Below are 24,689 nucleotides of genomic sequence, written 5' to 3' on the forward strand. Positions count from 1 at the left end.
ACATCCAAAATATACAAAGAAGTCATATGACTCAATAACAACAAAAAACTAAACTATCAATCAAAAAATGAGCAGAAGATCTGAACAGACAGTTCTCCCTGGAGGATATACAAATGGCCAACAAATATATGAAAAGATGCTCAATATCACTAGCTATTAGAGAAATGCAAATAAAAACCACAAAGAGATATCATCTCGGACCTGTTAGAATAACTATAATGAACAGGACAAGTAATAACAAACGTTGCAGAGGATGCAGAGAAATAGGAACCCTCATACACTGCTGGTGGGACTGCAAATTGATACGGTCACTATGGGAAACAATATGGAGTTGCCAAAAAAAACTAAGAATTCATCTACCATATGATCCAGCAATCCCTCTACTGGGTATTTACCCCAAAGATTTGAAAACCCATATCTGAAAAGACATTTGCACACTGATGTCCATAGCAGCATTATTCACGGTGGCCAGGACATGGAAGCAACTAAAGTGTCCTATAACAGATAATTGGATAAAGAAACTATGGATATACAATGGAATATGCAAAATTCCATTGAATATACAATGGAATATTACTCAGCCATAAGAAATGATGAAATACTGCCATTTGTGACAACATGGATGGACCTTGATATAATTATGCTAAGCGAAATAAGCCATACAGAAAAAGCTGAAAACCACATGATATCACTTATATGTGTGATATAAATCTAAAAGCAACAAACATGAAAAACAGAGACTCATGGACACGGACAACATATTAGTGGTTACCAGAGGGTGGGGGGAAGAGGGAAGGTATATGGGGTAAAAGGGGTCAAATATGTGGTGACAGAAAGAAATTTAACTTTGGGCAGTGACACACAATGCAATATACATATACCTTACTGTTGCTGAATTGTATACCTGAAACTTACTGGATTTCATTAATCAATGTCAACATAATAAAAAAAAATTTTTTTAATTTAAAAAACTAAAAAAGAGTAACGTAAATCATCATAATAATTCGAATGAGGAATAATGCAATGAGGACAAATAAATGATCAGATAAAGTTCTAGAAACAAGAAACAAAAAGCAATAAACTTGGAGTCTGATAACCTGCCAGCTGTGGTAGATTGCGTTTCCACGTCTGAAATTGGGAGTAAGACTTTACTTATTCAACACATTTATCAAGCACTTACAAGGTTCCAGGTACTATTCAACATGATGAGCACATGATAATTAACCAAGATTTTTCCTTTCATAAAGTTTTCCCTGTAGAGGAAGAGAGAGATGAGAAGCACATACATATGTACACACTCATGTAATCTGGTAGTGATAAGGGTTATGAAGAAAAATATGGGTGAGGAGACAGAGAAATGGGGGAAGGACATAATTATTTAAGATAAAGCGGTTAGGGGGAAGGCTTCTAAATGAAGCAATGATTCATGTAAAGATCTGGAGGAAAGAATTACAGACTGAAGGAACAATGAAGACAAAGACTCTGAGGCAGAAATCCACTTAGCATATTCATAGGCCACTTAGGTGGTCCATGGGGCTTCAGCTGAGTGACACAGCCATAGTGTTAGGTCTTGAGGTAGCAGAAACAGGCAGGGGGAACTTAGGTGGACCTTATAAACCTTGCCTAGAAGTTTTTATTTTATTCTGAATGTCACAGGAAGCCTCTGGAAGGTTTAAGTAGGGGTGTGTGTGTGTCTGTCTGTGTGTCATGATCTAAGAATTTTAAAGATTGCTCCAGCTACTGTGGTATTACTACTGAGTGAAGGAGGTCATTGGAATAATATAGGTAAAAGACAGTAGCTTGGGCTATGGTAGAAGTAATGTGTTTTTGAGAAGTGGTTAACTCTATGTATTTTGAAGACAGAATTGGCAAAACTTGTTGGATTGGATATAGATGTGGGGAAAGAGAAGGATTGGGATGACTCTTGGATTTTGGCATGAAGTCTTACTGAGAAAGAAAAAGAGAAGCAGGTTTACAGAGAGCAGGGAAAGCAAGAGCTCCATTTAGGACATATGAATTTTAACATACCAACCAGAAATATCAATATTATTATTATCTTTACAGAAAGATGTAAAAGTCTGGAGCTCAAAAAAGAGGTCAGAGAAAGAAATAGAATGTGGAGTTGACAAACAAATGGATGGTATATAAAGCCATGGGAATGAATGAGAGCATCTCAGAACTGGATGTAGACAAATGAAAGAACCAAGGACTGAGCCTTGGGCACTGCAAAATGTAAAAGTAAGAAAAATTAGGAAGAAAATCATGACAGCAATGCTTCAAAAGCCAAATGAATAGTTTTTCAAGGAGGGATTAATCAACTATGTCAAATATTTTTGAAATATAAATTACTATGAGGAACAATAACTAACTAGAACTGGCAATGTGAATTACTGGTGACCTTGTTAAGGATGGTTTCAGAGGCAGAGCAGAGATGGGAGCCTAACTGGAGGAGTTTCAGGAGAGAATGGCAAATGAGGAATACAGACATTGAATACAGACAACTATTTTAAGATGCTTCACTATAATGGGGAACAATAATATAGGGAAGGAGGTGGATGTGAGATCTACAGTGGTTTTAAAATATATATACATATGAGATTATATGGCATTTTTGTATGCTAATATGAATAATCCAATAGATAGAGTAAATCTGATTTTTGCAAGAGAAAGAAAGACAGGATAATTATAGAAACAATGTCTTTGAGTAGAAGAGAGAGTGTGGGATCTAGTATACAGTTAAGTGATCAACTTTAGACAGAAGAGGTAGTAATGCATCATAATGAGGGAGAAAGCAGAACAGATGGACATTGAGGCAGAAAAATCAATAGATTTAGTGATAGAATGAGGAAGAGTTATCTTTTGATTCTGTTTTCTTAGTAAAATAGGGGGCAAACTCATGAACTGAGAATAGGAAAATGAGATGAAAAGATCATCTGTAAAAAAAAAAAAAAATCACCTCTGAAAGTGGGAGGGAGAACTGACCTCTCAAAAAGTAGAAGAGGAAAATAGCACTACACTCGATATTTGTAAATAATTTTAAAGTAGGAACAATCCACTTAGCAGTGTATTTTTGTCCAGCCATAATCTACTGGTCATGAGTAGGCCTGCAGTAGGGAGTAAATTAGGATTGACTAGGGTTGAGTTTTACCCACACACCACATAGGCAGGCAAATTAAAACTATAGACAATGGATAATTGTGTATCATGGAAACTAAGCTGGGGAAGAAGAGAATAAAGAACACAGGAAGGGGCAGATATATATAATTAAAATATTATGAGAGTATACAACTATTATATGTACATTTGTATATGAGAGCAACTCATAAACTGTACACTATTAAACAAGGTACCATTAATATCATGGCTTTATAGTATAAAATAGACAAAAATGAAAAAAAGCTTTTTTGAAGATAAAGAAATGACTTCAAGCTGAAAAAATGCTTTTGAGGAGTTTTGCTATGAAAGCAGAAAAGACCAAGGCATCTTTAGGAAATGACAAAAAGCTCAATTTTAGCTGGAGCAAGGTAACAAGTGAGTAGACTTTTTCTTAAAAAGGTGAGTTACTGAGTGTTCATGTGACATTATCCATGGTCAGAGAACCTTGTGCAGTGTACCTACTGACTTTAATTTCACCAGAAAAACAAAACAGATATTAAAGCTTCCAGCCATGATGAAATAATAAGGGTCTACCATAAAAAAAAAAAAAACACTGTAAGTAATTAGAAAAAAATAGTCAAAATACTCAATAACTGTTTAGAGATATTGGAAAATATTAGGATTGTTGATCCCAGAAAGAAGGTAAACAAATGAGGTAGTCCTACAATTACTCCTGGCTAAAAGCAATATCCACACTGTGGGTACAGGAAGGAGAAAACAAAAAGAGATAAGAGGTCTGTTGAGTTGAGACAGAGATCAGAACTGGAGGAGACTGAGCTAGCCAAAATTTGTGTGGAGGATTCGAGTAAGCAGAAACTATATTAGGAAAGAACTTAAGGAATCTACATAGGAAATCCTTTGAGTCTACTGAGGAGTAGGCCACACCTGCACATAGGGAAGCTTGGCAAGGCAAAGAACAACCACGGAGTTGTAAATAGAACAATTCCCATAGCTCACACATAGCAGGAAGACATTTGAGCTCTACTTGCCAGAATGAACAGTCTTGAGTGATCAGCTGGGGCACTCAGTGAGATCCTGGAAGGTCTCTTTAGGGGAAAACAGTGGTACAACTGAACAATTCCTGAGGCTACTCTAGACACACCCTAGCAAAACTTAAAACCAGGTTTTAAAGGGACTAAGCTTGTGCCTTCCTGTCATGAAGGCAGAGAAGGTAATTGCAGTGCTCATCTCCTCTCATAATCACATCAAAATTACAACTAAATTATAAAACAATTATCACTGAGAACCACCTGAAGATGACCTGAAAACAGAACTCCTATAACTAAGGATATAAATAAGAAGCCACGCCAAGACTGGTAGGAGAAATGGAGATGAAGAATGGGCTGGTCCCACACCCACAGTGTGGTGGTTAAGAATCAGGAGGGATATCTTGGCTGTGGAGGTCCCATCTGAGGAGCGAGAAGTCTCAGCCCCACATGGGACTTTCCATCTCAGGGCACCAGTGCCAGAAATAGAAGTCCCCATAAGTCTGGCTTGAAGACCAATGGGGTTTATGTCTGAGACAGACAATAGGCTGCTAGAGACTTAGGCATTGCAAATCTTAAAGGGCCTGCTCACAGACTCACTTGCTTGAAAAGTGCCAGGGACATATGGGAAGGAGTCGAATTAACTAGCTTCAGGGCTAAGGCTAGAGGGGCAGGAGTCAGGGCAGCTCTCTCTAGGAAGCACTGGCAAGCTCCATTGTTCCTTTGTTGTGCCTTCTTCCCACCCAGCCTGTGGGCACAGGTGAATGCCAAATCTGAGTCCCCCTTAACCTGCCTAACACTGCTCACCCAACTCTGGTGATTCCCTGAAACTCCACCCCACCTAACTCACCCATCAGGCTCAAACATCATCAGCAGCTGTTCCACACAAGCGGCCAGCCTCAGTTAATGCTGAAGACTTTCCTTAAATTGCTCAAAGGTCCACAAACCCCAAACAGTATCTTATTTCAATTATGCCCTATATTTCTTTTGCTAAGTGGCCCCACACCTGGCACTAGTGGCAGTTGTCTTCAGTTTGCAGGGTAGCCTTAAAGGAGCCTCCAACACCAGCACAGGCACGAATTACTTTGTAGCACCTACCAGGTGGTCCTGGACCAGGCACGGGCTGCAGCTGACCTTGGTTTGCACCAAACCTCCTTCCAAGAGGCCCCAGAATCAACATACCTCGTGGCCAGCTTCAGATAACACGAAGTACCACCTAACCAACTCTACAAATGACACACCCAATGGTGGACTTGGAATCAGAGGCATCAGAGCCCAGCTAAAGTGAATCTCAGTCTATAGGAGTCAGCCCCATACAAGAGATCATTCTTTGTAGTCATAGCCAGTCTGCACAATGAGTCAGCCTGGGGGTCAATACCACTCAATGATATGCCAACAGCAATCAAGGCTCAACTATAACCAGAAGGCATACACAAACCACACAAGGGACACCCGTGGAGCACCCAGCTTAGGTGACCAGAGAGAATATGTCACTAGGCCCTACTACAGAAGGCCACTCTGCCAAAATTTGGAGATGTAGCATATCTACCTAATACATAGACACAAACACAAGTAGGCAGCCAAAATGAGGAGACAAAAAAACATGTCCCTAATGAAAGAACAGGACAAAACTCAAGAAAAATAACTAAAAAAAATGGAGGCAAGCAATTTACCAGACACAGAGTTCAAAACACTGGTTATAAAGATGCTCAATGATCCAAGGGAAAGAACAGATGAATTCAGTGAGAACTTACACAAAGATATAGAAGTCATAAAAAAAGAACCATTCAGAAATGAAGAATACAATAACTGGTAAGAATAAATTAGATGGGATCAAGAGCAGATTAGATGAAGCAGATGACTGAGTCAGTGATTTGGAAGACAAGGTCACAGAAAACACCTGATCAGACCAGCAAAGAGAAAAAAGAAAAATAAGGATAGTTTAGTAAGGGTCCCCAACCCCTGGGCCATGGACCGGTGCTAGCATCACTGCCTCAGTTCCACTTCAGATCATTAGGCATTAGATTCTCATAGGAGCACCGGTCCCTGGTGCCAAAAAGGTTGGGGACCACTGGTGTAAGGGACCTCTGAGACAACATCAAGTGTACCAATATTTGCATCACAGGGATACCAGAAGGAGAAGGCAGTAAGCGATTGAAAACTTATTTGAAGAAATAAAAGTTTTGAAAACTTGAAAACTTTCCTAATCTGGCAAAGGAAATAGACATATCAGCACAGGAAGTGCAAAGAGTCCCAAAAAAGAACCCAAAGAGGTGCACACCAAGACACATTAGAATTAAAACGTCAAAGGATTAAGACACAGAGAATCTTAAAAATAGCAAGAGAAAAGCAGTTAGTTCCTTATAAGGGCGTTCCCATAACACTATCAGCTGATTTCTCAACAGAAATTTGCAGGCCAGACAGGATTGGCAGGTAATATTCAAAGTGATGAAAAAAATAACCTACAACAAAGATTACGCTACTTAGCAAAGCTGTGATTTAGAATCTAAAGACAGATAAAGAACTTCCAAGATCAAAAAAAAAAAGTTAATGGAGTTCATCACCACCAAATCAGCATTAGAAGAAATGTTAAAGGAACTTCTTTAAGAAAAAAGATAAAAATGTGAATAATAAAATAGCAATAATTACATATTATCAATTACTTTAAATGTAAATGAATTAAATGTTCTAATCTAAAGACAGAGTGGCTGAATAAGAAAACGAGACCTCTCTTATGCTGCCTATAAAGAGACTCACTTCAGATCAAAAGACACACACAGACTGAAAGGGATGGAAAAAGATATTTCATAAAAATGGAAATGAAAATTTTAAAAAGTTGGATAGCAATACTTATACCAGACAAAACAGACCTTAAAACAAAGGCAATAATAAGCAACAAAGAAGGACTCAGTAATCCTCAGTAATCAAAAATCCTTCTGGGTATTTATCTGAAGAAACCCAAAACACTACTTTGAAGGGACATGTGCATCCATATGTTCATTGCAGCATTATTTACAATAGCCAAGATAAGAAGGCAACCTGGGTGTCCATCAATGGATAAATAAAGAGGTGGTACATATATACAATGGAATATTACTCAGCCATAAAAAAGAACAAAATTTTGCCATTTGCAACATAGATGGACCTAGAGAGTATTAGGCTGAGTAGAGTCAGACAGAGAAGACTAATGACATATGGCTTCACTTATATGTGGAATCCAAAGAACAAAATAAGCAAAAGAGAAACTCATAGATATAGAATGTTTTGATAGGTATAAAAGGGGAAGGGATTAAGAAACACAAATTGGTAGTTATAAAATAGTCATGGGGACGTAAAATATAGCACAGGGAATATAGTCAATAATATTGTAATAAATATGGTGTCAGATGGGTACTAGACTTACTAGGGTGATCACTTTGTAAGTTATATAAATGTCTAATCCCTATGTTGTACACCTGAAACTAACAGTAATTGAAAAAAAAAAAATTCTCCTATATATGGGGGGAGAGTTTTTAGTCAATACTAACAAAAGAATTAAACCCAAAGTAGTGGCTATACAAACATGTAACTAATGTTTTACTGCATCTTTGACATTAGGTTAGGAAAAACAGCAAAATAATTACCCTTTCTACTGAAGACAGCTGTTGCTGTAATCCATCACACTTTTTGTTTGCTTCTTCGAAAAGAGTTTTATATTTTTCTGTTTGAGACTGTTGCAAATTAATTGTTCGCTGCTGTCTCACACAATCTTCTTCAAAATTTTTTACTTGAGACTTTAAATCCTGGATTTCATCTTCCTATAGTTATGAAATTATAGGTTATATAAAAAACACACAAGATTTGCTATCAAAACATAAAGCAGAACTTCATGGGATCTCTGATTCTCATCTTCAAAAACAGAAGTCTGATATTTTGTATTTAATAGCTTACACTTGAAAGTCAAATATAGAAAATGCTAATTGCTAACAAATATTTAAAATTATCTGTGTAAAAATTCAACATCTCAGCACAGAATGAAGTTGTTTTTACAAACAACTTTTGAATTCAAAATTTAACTGTGAATTATATCTCAATGAAACTATTTTAAAAATATAACTGAAACTGCTCCTAAATTGTGTTTGAATATTAGAGCATTTATATTGTAAAGTTTTAAAAATTTACCTTTTTATTGCATTCACATACAACATTATCCAATTCCTCCTGCATAACACGAAGTTTAGCCTTCAGAAATCTGATCTGTGCTTCTGTGGATTTAAATAATTATATTTATTGCCTTTCACTGAATCTAAGATGTCATCAACTATAAGACCATTATATTATGAGAGAAAAAATGCTCAAGATGGGGAGCCTAACAGGAAATCCCTGTTTGGGAACACTAAAGACCCTAAATATCACTAATGAAAAAGTAAACGAAAAACAAGTCGACCCAACAGAAACAAACTGTTTATATCTTAACAATGGAACCAAGTAAAGAAAGGGGAAAAACAACCAAAAAACCACTCCTGAGAATCTGAACCATAAACTAGTATTCATGTAAGTATGAATACTAAATTTATACTCACCAAGGTGGTCCGAAGCACCTCAAACAGAATCTAAAGTGGTCTCAAGTCAGTAATGTCCCCAAGTGTTTGGCAGAAATAAATACAAATCCTCTCTAGCAAAACTACTTCAAATCCAACCATTGTGTTTATAAAATGCCTTTGACTCTAAGATACATCCCAGTTTCACAGAAGTTAAAATGTACTGTATGTGTCTTAGAACAGGGTCCCCAATCCCTGGGCAGCAGACTGGCTCCAGTCTGTGGCCTATTAGAAACTGGGCCACACAGCAGGAGGTGAGTGGCAAGCGAGAGCAAAGCTTCATCTGTAGTTGCAGCCACTCCCCAGCGCTAACATCACTGCCTCAGCTCCACCTCAGATCGGCGGGCATTAGATTCTCATAGGAGCACTGGTCCCTGGTGTCAAAAACGTTGGGGACAGCTATCTTAGAAACAAAGAAATACACTAACATCTTACTGCTGAAACTTTCTCCCACAAACCCTCGTTAAGATCTACCTTTGGTGTTTCATTGCTAGCAAAAGTTCTTTATTTAATAACATCAGCAGTAAATCTTTGAGGTTTATAGGCTTTTAAATGTAAATAAAATGAAAAATGAACTTAGAACTCCCTAGTAATTCATTCAATAATTTATTCTAAAAATATACATTAAGTCTCTACTATGTTCCAGGTATAGTAGGGATATTACAAGCAAGCATTGCCCTCATGGAGCTTACCTTGAGTTAACACTCTGAACTGTCTCTGAGGAGTCACTAGAATAAATCTTGCAGAGCACAAAACATCTCCATACACACTTCCAAAGCTCCTAATAGGTAGTGTCCCCAGTATTACCATGGGGATAATAAACTTTGGTTCTAAGCCACCTCGATTTCTCTAGCCTCAACTCTCCTAGCCTCTCATGTAACATCAGGTTAGCAGGGGACAGAAGGAAAATGATGAATTCAAAAGTGTGAAGTTTGCAGTAATTGGTCTCTAGGGAAAAAGAAGGAAGAATGGGAGAGCATGGCTTTTTCCATCTCTTTCTCTCCCCAACTCTATCCTTAGTAGTGTTGTCAAGGAGCTGACTGCTCTCTTCTCTGCAGGGCCACACCATTAACGTCCCTCCCCATCCCACTCTAACTTTTAAGTCTTACAAAGCAATCCGTGCTGCTAAACTACTTTTTGATTGCCTCCTTACTCCACCACATGTAACCCTAGGCAATTATCTGGAATAAAAAAGAGGAGACTCCAAGGCCAAAAATTATCAAAAAGGAAGATAGGAAGGCAAAGCGACATAGAGGTGATACTGCAATTTAAAATAGTAATTTACAGTAGTTTGTGCTAATTCCCTGTATCTGGGAGAAGGAACACTGTTACAGGGCTATGGGTGACTGTGTACTGAGAAACAGCCAACATCTGACCATTCATGTCCTTGAAGGCATCTTAACAGAGACATAAAGGCAACTTCCTGCTTCATTTAACTTCCCCCCTCACAACTAGCCCCAGAAAGCTTAGATAGGTCAGTAAATATAATAAGTACATAAATAAATTGCTCATTTATGACTAGCATACAGCACAATAATCATTACATATATAACTGTTATGATTTTCACAGAATCAGAATTTTAAAGATAAACTTTGTCATCATCTAATACAAACTGCTAAAGTTTCAAACTAATAAATTGCTATTTCAGAAGGGCTAAGTAGCTTGACTGAACTTATAATTACTTATAGTTCAGCATATAGTTCATATACACTCAATAGTCTCATTTTTTGTTTACAATAGCAGAGGTGGTTCCGCTTAACTTTAACAATTTTAGAGGCATTACTGGTAACTAAAATAATGTTTTCAGATGATCTAAACTTTGTAATATTTTTCTAGTGGTATGAAGAAAATGAGTTTACATGAAAGAAAATTACATTCACTAGAAACTCATTTGATCACTTGACCTGAAAATATATCAACGATTCATTTATCCTTTTTGCATGTGTTAATTTACATGCAATAAATAGAATACAGTAATATTAAATAAAAAAATTCAAGAAAACATTTTAATTTTAATGTTTTAATGATCAGCTTTAACTTAGTTGAAAAGTGGTCAATGAAACAATACCATACGGCGTTCTTAAATTTTTTATAATAAAAAATACCAAATATGTGCATAAATAAAGACACTAGTTCAATGAAACTCTGTTTAACTATCATCCATTTTCAACAATTATTGACTCATAATCAATTTTATTTCATCTATAATTCCACTCATTCCTCTCAACACATCCCGCTAGATGATTCTGAAACAAATGCAAGGCATCTCGATACATTTTTAAATGCAAAAAAAAAGTTCCCGAATATATTTTTCTTAGTAATTTTGATATAAAAATAAACAAAAGAAAAACCTACCTGTTCCAATGTCTTTACTAACACCACAAAAAATATCATCTTCTATATAATCAGGTAAGCCTTCTTCTTCCAGTTGTTCTTCAATTTTGCTAACTGTTTTTGCAAAAGAAAAGTCTGAGAAATCCTCCGGAATGGCAACATCATTGACAGTCTGTACATCAGGGTATTTCAATTTTATACTAAAAAAGAAAATACAAAAAAATGTACATTATCACAATGCAATATATATATACACCTTACTGCTAAATTGTACACCTGAAACTTACTGGATTTCGTTAACCAATGTCACTATAAGAAAAAAATAAATAAAATAAAATAAAAATGTTAAATGTACATTATATTTTACAAATATAGAAAGTAGTATGACTCGTAGATATGACTTTTATTCAAGTTAAAAAACAGATCAAAATTATTATAAATTTTAAATTTTTGAAATCTATAATTGATACTTTCAAGGACTATTATAAGAGGCTTAGCAGACTTTCAATCTTTAGGGATTATACAGCCATAGAGTTAGAGAAGGCTTTACGAGACCAGTTCGTCTAGATACTGCCTTCAAATAGGTAAACATCAAAACCAAGAGTACTGAACTTGGCCTCCTAGGACCAAACTAGCCTGTGGCTTTTAATTTTACATGCTGCTAGAGAAGAACTATACAAATTGATAGCACTCTAGCCATAATTCTTCAAACACTGAAAAATAATACCTCTTGAGAAAGAATTACAGAGTGAACAGTTATTAGGTCAAACTCAGCAATTTTTCAACCTAAAGAAATATATTCTAATCAGGATCAAAGTTGATCAAAATGTTGATTTTTTTTTTATGAAGGGAAGAAATATGAAATAAGTCATTTCTAAAGGCTTTGAGGAATGTTTATGGTTACGAAAGCCTTATTTTTTACTTATTTTAAGTCTAACTTACTTTTAACACATAAACAAAGGCTTCTGAATTCTATTTAGAAAAACAACTGTTTTTTTACAAAGTAATTTTAAAACCTAAAAATAAGATAACCCTTTCCAGTTATGTGCGTATGTACTAATGCATGTAGTATATATAACCTTCAATCAATTTCAGATTTTCTCTTCCTATCCTTTCACTCTACTTTTTCACTTTTATTGGGGGGGAAAAAAGTTACTTAGCCAATTAAAAGGCACAAGAATTAACAAAGATTTTTCCAGAGTTATAATGCAATTATCAGTTTGGGTAATTAGATACATAAATTTAATAACTTACTGTAAATAAGAGGTTGGTTGGTACAACCCACTGCAGATGTGACCCCTCTTTTCTAGAAGGTCTCCAATCCAAAGAGCCTCCTCTTGGGTCCCATTTTATGCTTAAAATACTAAAAACAGTCTCGAATTCTTTCTCATTAAAACAACAGAACATAAATTATAATTGTACTATAGTCTTATTTAGAGCATGCCAAATCACTCTTTATCTCGTTATATACGATAAGATATGGTGCCCTGTTAAATGCTCAAAAAGTATATGAGAGAACGAGGCAGAAAAAGACACTTAGGTTCTAATTATAGTTCTAAGAAATTATCTCACTAAAAGTAACATTTTAAAAACTTGAATTGTGATTTTTCTAAACAGTACAAAATTAACTGCTGTAAGACATTTCTGAGTAGAAAAAGTTTTAAATTATTGAATGTGGATAGATATATATTGTGTAATTTTGTATATTTGGGGTATAAAAAGATCTGGAACAAGCTTAATAATTAAGAATGATGATACTGTCAATTATAAATTTTTAAAAACTATACTTTTAAACCATACTATACCTTGAATTTGTTTTCCTTCCTTTATTTGTAGAGTTTAGTTTGTTTTGAACCTTGTTTACTGGATCAACGTTTTTGGTCTTTGGCTACATGAAAAGAATTTAACTATTAATTAGATTCTAACCATTTGCTAAGGAAAGCAATTCTGTAACACAGACTTGCTAGTTTGCTACATAAAAAAATTATTTTCTTTAAATTTATCAAGTTGTGTTTTAAAGCAGGGGTCCGCAACCCCCAGGCCGCAGACCAGTACCAGTCCACGGCTTCTTAGGAACTAGGCCACACAGCAGGTGAGTGGCAGGTGAGCAAGCGAAAAAGCTTCATTTGTATTTGCAGCTGCTCCCCAGCGCTAGCATCACCACTTCAGCTCCACCTCAGATCATCAGGCATTAGAGTCTCATAAGAGCACCAGTCCCTGGTGCCAAAAAGGTTGGAGACTGCTGTTTGAAAGAATCCAAGAACTGTATAACCGGAGAAGACCTAGATATCACTAGGACCAAGAGATTCAAAGATAAGGAAAATGAGTCCCAAAGAGTCAAGGATATTTAGCCAGCTTGGATGTTAAACTGGATGTTCTGACTCACAGAACTTAGTTCTCCTTACTGATTATCCCCAAGACAAGCCTTCTTGTATACTGTCACCTCAGCTTAGATTCCCATGGGTGGGGAACTTGTAGATCCCAGAAAGCCCAGCACCTGCAACAGTGATCTCTACACTGTAAATATTTAAATGGATGAACAAAACCTTTTAAATCATATTCTTTGTATATCAATACTTTTCTTTTCCAGGTCTTCTATCTAGTAAATTTGGGCTTCAGAAAAAAAACTAAAAATACTTAGGTTATAGACTCATTTCACTTAGAATTTTTCCCAACGTATCTCCAAATTATTCAGTGAAATTATGAGACAAAGGATTAAATTTTATGAGCAACATTACATGAAGGCATCTCTTCTGAGCATCAAGGCTTAAATTCTATTTCTAGAGTCTCTGTTTTGTCTAAGAAAAGTCTAAAAAGTAACCTAAATTACATTCACAAGTTTGATTTCATACCTTAATTTCTGAATGTAGATAAACTGTCCCTTCAGAGGATAATAGGCTTCTACAGACCAAAAATAAACATTATACATTAATAGATGATACTAAGCTGAGACACAATAAAATTCAACAGCAATTATATTTGAAAGGGAAACTATACATCAAGTAGACTTTGCTATAATTCTAGTTATGCATATGTTAATTTATTTTCAATGCGCGTAACAAAAGTGCTTTGGTTAAATAATTCACCTTTGATAAAATATATTATAATGCCAACATTTTTTAAGGAAAATGTAGCACAAATCTTAAACAAGAATTCATAAGGAGTGATTACTGGCTATATACAGGGATTTTCTATTTTACAAAATGATTCACCCACAGGGCTTTTTATTGTGAGCCCACTCGATGTTATCCTTTGTCTAATGCATTTTAATACTTGGTCAGTATCAGTTTTTCCAATTACATTGTGAACTCTATGACAGTAGAAATCATATCTGCAGTGTTCACTGCTCTATGCCTAGTACTTCGCATAGTTCCTGGCATATAAGCTCTTAAACTGGCACAACATATTTATTAAATGTATAAATAAATACATCTAAAATACAATTCACTTTTATGCACAAAATTTTCAAAATATATTTCTAGTTTAAAACAAAGAGTGTTTATGGGGGTCTACCAACTATGACCAATAGGCTGAATCCACCATATCCATTCATTTATACATTGTCTATAGCTGTCTTCCCACTATAATAGCAAAGTTGAATAGTTGTGACAAAGACTGTATAGCCCAAATCCAAATATATTTTTGTCTGACTCTTCATAGGAAAAGTCTGTCTACTCCCGATCAATTTTCTAGATCATCTCCAACACATTTTAAAATTTCTGAAAACTTACATTAGAATTTATTGTTGCTATGAAAAATAAAAAAGAAGGAAACTACATCATATCCCTTGAGAACTCCTAACCACAGTAGAGGACATAAAAAGAAAATTACTTTCCATCAGTTGCCACCTACTGAACTACTCATATATAGGTGTTTTCAATGTTAAACATATACTTAGATAGATATTATTAAATACAACCACTTAAAGAACCAGAAATAGCTCTGGGAGAAAAATGAGGTTTTAAAATAAAATTAGAGACTACAGAATCATTCTCACATATGACATAAAAATGTTTCCAAATTTTATACAAATTTTAAGTATCCTCTTTAATCATCCTCATTTTAAATTAATATTTGGTATTTCCTTACATTTTCTGCATCTTCTATCACTCCTCCCTCTGCCACATACACATAAATATCAGCCAAGAGACATTTAACGGTTATGTTTCCATTGGTTTTAGCAAAGTGTTATTACTTTGCTTGTATATTTCCATAAAAAATGAACAAAATCACAGTATTCTGATTATTTTTGTTAAACATCTCCATGAAATGTTTGTGTGTAATATGATTGAAATGATTTGTGTAGTAAAACTCTCTGCCAGCAAACTGAAGGATATGTATGCTATACTTTTAAGAAACTAAATTCTGGTTTCTCTATTACATTGCTTGGCAGAATAACCCTGGATGTTGAAGACCTATTATACACTACTTATAATAATTTAAATTATCATTGTTCCAAGCTGAAATAGATTGTCTCTTAACAGAATTATCTCTCATCTTCAGCAATTCCAACTAATAGTCACGTGGTAAAAGCCATCTGTTCAAACAGAATCATTAAAAAAAAAAATCCACCTGATCTAGGTAAACAGAAGTGTCATCACCACTTTGCACATAAGGAAACTTTAGTGAAAGAAAATCAACAGATTTATTTTTATGTTTGTGAAATCAGTCTCTCACTTGCTTCAACAGAACCTAGAGATCAGCTGTTGTTACCATCATTTCAATCTTTTAGTTTACTGAAGAAAAGCTGTGCCTAATCTTATTTGTAATTCAAAGTTTGGAATTTTGATAACTATTAAGCATCATTTTTCATAAAATATCAGAGCATTACATAAGGCAAGTAGTTTTATCTTATATGTACATACAGGCATGTAAATATCAAATGATATAAAAATGTTTTCTGGAAAATTTTTTTAATTTCAGAAAAAATTAAAAAGCAACACACTAGGCATTAACTACCTGGGAGCAGCACCTGGTCTGTTTACTCACCATTGTACCACCAGTAGCTAGACCTGGTAGTGTTCAAAAATTATTTATTCCAGGTTTAGTGAGATATAATTTACAAATAGTAAAATACATCCTTTTTAGGTATACAGTTCTATAAATTTGAACAGACTTATTTGGTTATGTAATCAGTAGAACAACAAAGAGAAAATATTTCCATCATCCCAAAAAGTTCCCGTGTGCTCCCTTTGTAGTTCATCCTCTCCCATCCCCCAAACCCCACACAACCACTTATCTGATTTCTGTCTCTACAGTTTTAAGTTTTTCAGTGGCTTAATGCAAAGGAGCAGTAGAGAGGGAAAACGGGCCTTTTTTCTTTATGTTCCACATGATCACCCAGAGACCAGGCTGGGAGATTTCACCAACTCAATTTTCACTAATCACAGCAGAGATAGAGTCAGTTAACTTGTCTGTTTAGGCTTGGAAAAGAATAATTTGACTTTTGCTCATAGCAAAAGACTTGGAATGTTTGGTGATCACCACTGCCTCTGCTACAAGATTTTATAATTTTATTCACACAGATTCTATACTTTTCCTGTAAATTTAATCCTAAATATTTTTTTGGTCGCTAATTTCTTGACATATCTGAAGTTCACATGAAATTCAAGGAAAAAAGATCTAATACATTTTACTTTCACAAATTTATTTATTTTTACCTAATCTTGATACGCAATTTTAAAAGAAAGGTAGTATAGTATCTGATAATTGGTTTAGAAATCTTATCAACTCTGGTTTGGATCTCAGTAAAATCACGTCTTATCCATATGTTGTCAGACAAACTACTGAACTTCTCTAAGCTGCACTTTCGTCATTTTTAAAATGAGGACAATAATATTTTAAAATAATACTGAGAATTAAATGATAATGTAAAGGACTTATACATTGTATCTGACTGGAATAAGGCCCCAATTATTAGTATTTTATATGTTAAGTTATTCTTCAAATTATAGATTTATAATACATGCAAAAAGATTTTATGCAATAAAAGATCCATATACATCATCAAAAAATATTCTCAATTTCAAAACTATATCAAAATAGCATGGTAATGGCATAGATCAATGGAACAGAATAGAGAGCCCAAAAATAAACCTATGCATATATAGTCCAATTTACAACAAAGGAGACAAAAATATACAATGAGGAAAGAACAGTCTCTTCAATAAATGGTGTTGGGAAAACTAGACAGTCATATTTAAAGAATGAAACTGGACCATTATATTACATCATACACAAAAATTAACTCAAAGGGATTAAAGATTGGAATGTAAGACCTGAAACCATAAAACTCTTAGAAGAAAACATAGGTGGTAAACTCAACATCAGTCTTGGAGATGTTTTTTTAGATTTAACACCAAAAGCGATGAAAGCAAAAATAAACAGGTAGGACTACATCAAACTAAAAAGCTATTGCACAGCTAAGGAAACCATCAACAAATGAAAAGGCAACGTACTGAATGGAAGAAAATATGTGCAAATCATATATCTGATAAAGGATTAATGTCCAAAATACATAAAGAACTCATACAATACCAAAAAAAAAATCTGATTAAAAATAGGACAGAGGATCTGAATAGACATTATTTTCCCAAAGAAAACATATAGATAGCCAACAGGTACATGAAAAGATGCTCAATATCACTAATCATAAGGGAAATGCAAATCAAAATCACAATGAGATAACATTTCATACCTGTTGGTATGGCAATTAACAAAAAGAGATAAATGCTGGTGAGGATGTAGAGAAAAGAGAACCCTTGTGCACTGTTGGTGGGAACATAAAATGGTACAGCTACTTTAGAAAACAATATGGAGGTTCTTCACGAAATTGAAAATAGAACTACCATATGATCCAGCAATTTCACTTCTGGGTATTTACCCAAAGAAAACAAAACTGCAAACTCAAAAAGATATATGCACCCATATTAACTGCACCATCATTTACAATAGCCAAGATATAGAAACAACATGAATGTCTATTGATGGATAAATGGATAAAGATGATGTGGTATACAAATACCATGGGACATTATTCAGCCGCAAAGAATGAAATACATTTGCAACATGGCCATTATGCTAACTGAATTAAGTCAGGCAGAGAAAGACAAATATTGTATGATCTCATATGTGGAATCAAAACAAAAGCAAAAACAAAAAACCCAAGCTCGTAGATAAGAGAACACATTGGAAGTTGTCACAGGCTGGGGGATGAAGAGTGGGCAAAATGGGTGAAGGGTGTCAAAAGGTACAAACTACGTTACAAAATAAATAAGTAATGGAGAATAATGTACAGCATGAAGACTACAGTTAGTAATACTGTATTGCATATTTGAAAGTTGCTAAGAAAGTAGATCTTAAAAGTTCTTTTCATAAGAAAAAAAATTCTGTAACCATGTATGGTGACAGACGTTAACGAGACTATTGTGGTGACCATTTCACAATATATAAAAATATTAAATCATTATGTTATACACCCGAAACTAATATGTTGTATATCAATTATACCTTAAGTTAAAAAAAATATCTTAAAGCATTTACTCAGTAAAAAAAAAAAGAATGCTTACTAATTTAAGTCACTTACCTTAAACTGTAATCATCTTCCTCTTCACATGATTTAATTTGTGTTGAAGTAGGCCTAGATCGTACTTCTTGCTGATCTCTCTAGTTAAATGAATAAGGATAAGTCATAGAGGAAAAAACACCACTAAACTAGGATTTATTCAAGTGCCTTTCTGATCATTAATCATTTCAGAGTTGGCCACAGTTTCCATGAAATCAAGGCACTGAAATCTACATGCTATGGTATGAAAATAAGGTTTCACTTTTATCCATTCTGGGTTAAGAAGTCAATTTTAAGGGAAAAACATAAGAGTGTCAATGCCTTTATATGATCTTATCAACTCCTGTTTCCCCACTAGAGTCTTCCATCTTGTGTAACATGCAAAGGAAATTGGACTCACAAGAAATAAAAACATAAATCTGTTTAATGGGTAGAAAAACTTGTAAATCATGCAAAGCTTCAATGTTAAGGAGACCATGAAAATGCTAAAAAGGAATCACTAAAAGTAAAAGCTTTTGGTGAAGATATATCAAGAAATGAAAGTGAGTAAACAAAAATTCACTGTGGCAAAAGTTATATCCATTAGCTTCTGTAGAGATAGAAATGCCCTCTCTCTTTTGCCAGCTCTTCCCAGTTTTCTACTCTTTAGATATATAAAGTCCTTATTAGAGGGCCCTTTGAGCAGAATGAATAATGAATCCCTCGTTCTACTATAACATTGGGTTTCTTTCTTCAGTCCTGCTCTTCAGACACTGGCAAAAACTAAAAGGTATAATAGAATATTTCTTTTAGTGAAATATTTAATTATAAATGCAACTAATGAATCTACAACTAATCTAAATATATTATCTGAAATATTTTATTTACACACACACACATAAACACACACACGTTTTTTATTTCTAAATTATCAAACAATGATGGATCTGTATAAGGCATTAAAATAAAATATAACCTATTCTTCCCATCAACACCAAGGCAGGGTGGGGGTGGGGTTTAAAAGAAAGAATTATAATTAAATTAGAATAAAAAGTTTGCAAGCAGCCACTTTATTCCAAGGAATGCAACTATATCCTGTCAATTAATAATGAGAATGCTGGTGCTTAAGGAGGGATGCTTAAAACAGGAATAACAAATCTGGTACCCAGAATGGGGCAAAATATGCTTACATTATCTAGTGTTATAATCTCACTACATTCTTCCTGACTATAAATCTGATAATGGTGTAGCCTTAAGAATCAGTTATATACAACTGCAGAGTTCAAGAAACTAATTATTATCTGACAACTATTATCCTTTATTCAACTTTTGTCCAGAGACCACTTTATTCCTTTCCTTACTGAATTACCACTGTTAATTCTATACAGCTACTCTCAAATATTAATCTTAAAATAGTGGGAAAAATTATTAAATATTAATATTCTAATTAGCTGATTAGACATCTAAATGGAAAACAACTTTTCAGTGGCTTTTAGAAAATGTGTGCTTATCAAAAACACACACATACATATACACATACTTATATATATATTCATGTTCAATTCATTGAACTGAAAATTTATGCTTTGGGTACTTTTTTATCTGTCATAAATCATATTAATAAATTAAAATAGTAGCACTTACATGGAATTACTAAAAATTGTACATTTACTTACTATTACTTCGTCAGCTTGTCGAACCAGATCAGCTGTTTTTGCCTCCAATTCTGCATTTAAACGCCTAAAAGCAGAAAACAATAATTGCGATATACCGAAGACTCTAACAAATAAAAGTAATTAAATTTTACTAACTACACTTTAGCTAATCAACTAATGTCAAAACAAACATAACACTTTATTCTAAAATTAACATAACTATTAGAACACTTATCTCCAACTCCCCATGATTACTCCTTTGTGGTAGAAATTCAAATAGTGTAACTGTTGGCCTTTCTCTGGCCTTCACTTCAGGTGAAATGATTTATTTGGGAAGAATAAACTGGTGGGTTCAACGCAGTTCCACTTTTCATCTAGGGATCAACTCCAGCTGGGGACAGGAGTGGGACAGGGTTGGAGAGAGGCCTCTTTTGGTCTAAGTGTTGCCATGACATTTTTATAACATTTCCCCCTATTTTTCACCTATAGCACACAGACAATTTTGTAGTATGTTTTCCCATAACAGAAGGAATGCTTATCTCTTTATAATCAGTGCCTTCAATGGCTATAAAATATTCTAATGCATTGAAATTAACAATGTACTAATCTACTCCTATTGTTAGTTCAAGTCCTTTTTTCACTTTTAAAGGATAACGTGGTAATAAACATCTTCAAAAGCATATAACTTTTTAATTCTATTCATAGGTCACATTTCTAGACCATCTAGAATCTTTTGAAATTATATGACGGAAATATGTTGAGTAATTTTAAAAATAAAATATTTTGTTGTTTTTTAGCTATGTGATTCAGAAGTTACAAACCACTTATAACACTGACTCCTAGGGGGCAAAAAAAAGCAGTACTATATCTTTTCTTAAAATAGTCAATGTTTTAAGAAATATTTTTACATCTTAAGATAAGTTATTCAAAAAATATATCTAATAAAGATTTAAAATTCCATTTAAGATACTATTATCTGATTTTTCACATTTTCCTAACAAGAACCATTAGAAGCTTCTGGTTAATATAGTAGACAAGATGACTCAGAAGGCTATTCTTCTGCTCCAGACCATGGAAATGCTGGATAAAATGTAATGAAGGAAATATTGCTAAGGTCAAACTCAGGCAAGGGAAATACCCTGGCACCAAAAATAAAGCAGCAACTCAAAGTGAGAGCAGTAAACAGGAACAGAAACCAAAATAGCTCAACAGCTAGAAAATGATGCATGTGTGGGAGTCATGAAGAGCTACACCTGTGAAATACAGACTACAAAATGCTACCCATAACCTTAGGTGAATGGAAATGAAACTAGAGCCATGGGTGGAAAAGACTGTCTTGTGAGTAATGACAGCACACAGGAATATGGTCCAAGTTCATCTTACCCAAATGGTATAGGGACTCTCTGTCAAAACTTTAATATAGAAAGTTGGCCTAGAACCAGTGATAACTCTAATAAATTAAATGCAAAACCACCCACAGGGACATTTACTCATCTATATAACATATAAAACTCTCTCAAAAATTAAACACTGTTAAAGATTACTTTGTAAAGATAACAAATTGCATAAAGAAACAAGTCAGCAAGAGAATCAGCAGATGCAACAAAATTTGTACTGTAAAATCTAGAGATAATAAAATAATCTTTAAAAGATTTTTAAATATGCATTTTTTGTTTAAAAACAAAAGCAAGAACAGAAACTATAGGCAAGAACCAGACATTACAAAAAACACTGAATATGGAAAAAATACAAATAGAAATTACATATATGAAGAGAGTCACTGAAGTTAAAAAACTCAAACTTAATGAGTAAGTTGAACAATAGAATAAACTGAAGAGGGAGCAAATGAATTGGAAGACAGATGTGAGGAAATCACCTGCAAGGAGGTACAGAGAAAAAGAAAAATACAAAAGAGAGGTTAATATCCACTGAAGACATTGTATGACAAAGACAGATTTACATCTACCTAATAGAAGTTGCTGCAAAAAATTCCAGAGGTGGGAACATCAAGATTTGAAGAGATAATGCTGAGAATTTTCCAAAATTGAAGAACGATATAGATCTAAAGCAGAATTAAGAAAACAAATCCACACCTGCACACATCATAGTGAGACTGCCAAACTTCAAATACAAAGAGAATATTCTTTAAACTACCAAAGCAAATATTTAATAAGAACAGACAGTCTGCCAACATGGTTATCTAAAAAGCTAATAGTAGATGGCTCATCAACATCTCTAGATTCCAGTGGACAATGAAATGGTATCTTTAATAAATACTGGGGGACAAAAACAGGCATTTAGAATTCTATGTTCAGCTAAACTGTTTTTAGAGAATACGTGCAAAGTAACAAAATTTTCAGAAAAGACTGGAAAATTTAAGACTCAAAATTTCAGGGATCTATACTTCAGGAATAAGGGAAGTGAACCTGGAGAAAAAGAATGATGATAAACTTAATGATAAATCTAAATTAGTATAGAATGTAAAAATAACAGGTAAGGTTATTCAAAACAAAGAACAAGTAAAGTATTACCTAATATCTAACTTGACAGACAAGGGGAAACCAAGTTAAAGCAGTCTAAGGTCTTTCCAAACCAGTAAAAGAAAAATAAAGACATAACAAAACTCATTCAATCTAACAGAAGAAAGAAAAGGACCCAAGAAAAGGGACAGTAAATAGAAAACACGAAAAATAAGATGGCCAAAACGACTTCAAATTAATAATATAAATTCACTTATTAGAAGGCAGAAATTATCAGACAATATAAAAGGAATACTCTTAAAGCTAAATGACATAAAATGTTTGAAAATAAAGGAATTAAAAAAGATAAGTCTGTAATAATGAAAGGAATAATTCATCTACAGAACTTAAGTAAATCAAATATAGCTCCCAAACAAAAATGGACACAATTATTAGAATTATTTTAAAATTCGAGATGATTTTAGCACATCTCTAACAGAAACCAATATAGCTAAGAGAAATAAAATGATGATAAACTGATGTTATGGACATCAAAACTAATTAGCTTGATCTAACAGACAGTCTATATATAGTAAATATCCTTTCTATCAAAGGATTAAATATCCTTTTTATCAAAGGATATTTACAAAAAGTGAGCATGTACTTGGTCACAACTAAGTTTCAATACATTTCCGAAAATCAATATTATATACATTTTCTGGCCATACTGCAAATAATTTTAAAATAACATGAAAAACATGTTTAGAAACTATTTTTAAATAATCATTATGAAAATCATAAAATATTCAAAACTATTAAATGACCACAAAAGAAATACATATCAAAACAGGTCCTGAACTACAGATAACCTGTAAATGAAGAGAAATTTACAGAAATTAAATATATTTATTAAAAAATAAGAAAAAACAAAAAAAGGAAAAAATAAATCCACAATTAGAACAGATAGAAATAATAAAGACTAATGAAATTAAAAAAAAAATAGGTTAGCAATAAAACCAAAAGCTAATTCTTTGAACCAGTAAATATATAAACCTACTAGAAAGACAAAAATAAATATTGGAAAGTCCCCAAAAGGTGTATATAAGGTTACGGACACAGCCAAGATTTAAAACATAAGAGAATTAGAATAAATTTATGCTAATAAAATTAAAACATACATTAAATGGGCACTTTTCTAGAAAACTATCAAATACCCAAAACTTATTCTGGAAGCAACAATTATTAAAGAAACTAAATTGATAGGCAAAAAGTACCCCATACCAGACTGTTTCACAATTTTCATCAAAGAGCAGATGATCCCTGATAACAAAAAGCTTCCAAGAACAGAATAAAACAAAAAAGGAAAACCATTCAGCTTATTTCATGTGGCAAGGATAACACAGGTTTCAAAATCAGAAAGAAAAAGAATTAGAAAAAAGTATAAGACCAATTTCACTTTTATTCATAGATGCAAAAATAAAAAATAAAAACTGTAAAATAAAGCAATCAAATCCAACAGTCTTTAAAGAAAAACAAGAAATCTGCCTTTGTAGTTCAGTATGTTAAAACATTAAACGAGGGGGTGAGAAAAACATTTCATCACTTCAGGAAAAAAAGTTTGATAAAATTAATATTCCTTCAAAACAGGAATTAAGGAAAACAGCTTCCTTAAGCCTGATAAATCTACGGCAAACAAATGCAGTGACAAGTTATTTAAAGTGGGCTACTTAAAATCATAATCAAGATAAAGATGCTCTTCACCACTTTCTATATCATAACTTGCATGTAACTGTCTTTATCCAAAATCCAAGTAACTCTATGGAATGAATAAAAGTTTAGCAGAGCTGACAATCTACATCTATCTATAAGTGCAGAATGAACATACAAAAATTAATAAAGTTCCTATACACCTATCCATTTAGAAACTGCAATAGAAAAAAAGGTCATTCATTATAGCAACAAAAACTATAAAGTA

At 33.7% G+C, this 24,689-nt stretch overlaps 1 protein-coding gene across 2 annotated transcripts in view; it reads right to left on the reverse strand.

The window, feature by feature from the left end:
* Positions 1-24,689, reverse strand: part of TEX9 (testis expressed 9) — a 57,800-nt gene that overhangs the window by 30,534 nt on the left and 2,577 nt on the right. Inside the window, exons 3-9 of one of the 2 annotated variants that reach the window (XM_015596112.2) lie at positions 20,277-20,340; positions 18,643-18,722; positions 13,910-13,958; positions 12,863-12,945; positions 11,079-11,257; positions 8,304-8,386; positions 7,766-7,939 (exon numbers count right to left, since the gene is read on the reverse strand). In XM_015596112.2, coding sequence (XP_015451598.1) covers positions 7,766-7,939; positions 8,304-8,386; positions 11,079-11,257; positions 12,863-12,945; positions 13,910-13,958; positions 18,643-18,722; positions 20,277-20,340 — 712 coding nt within the window. The remainder of the gene's footprint in view (positions 1-7,765; positions 7,940-8,303; positions 8,387-11,078; positions 11,258-12,862; positions 12,946-13,909; positions 13,959-18,642; positions 18,723-20,276; positions 20,341-24,689) is intronic. The other variant, XM_015596113.2, reaches the window with a different exon arrangement.

This window comes from Pteropus alecto, unplaced genomic scaffold (genome assembly GCF_000325575.1).
Source record: "Pteropus alecto unplaced genomic scaffold, ASM32557v1 scaffold86, whole genome shotgun sequence".
NCBI lineage: Eukaryota > Metazoa > Chordata > Mammalia > Chiroptera > Pteropodidae > Pteropus > Pteropus alecto.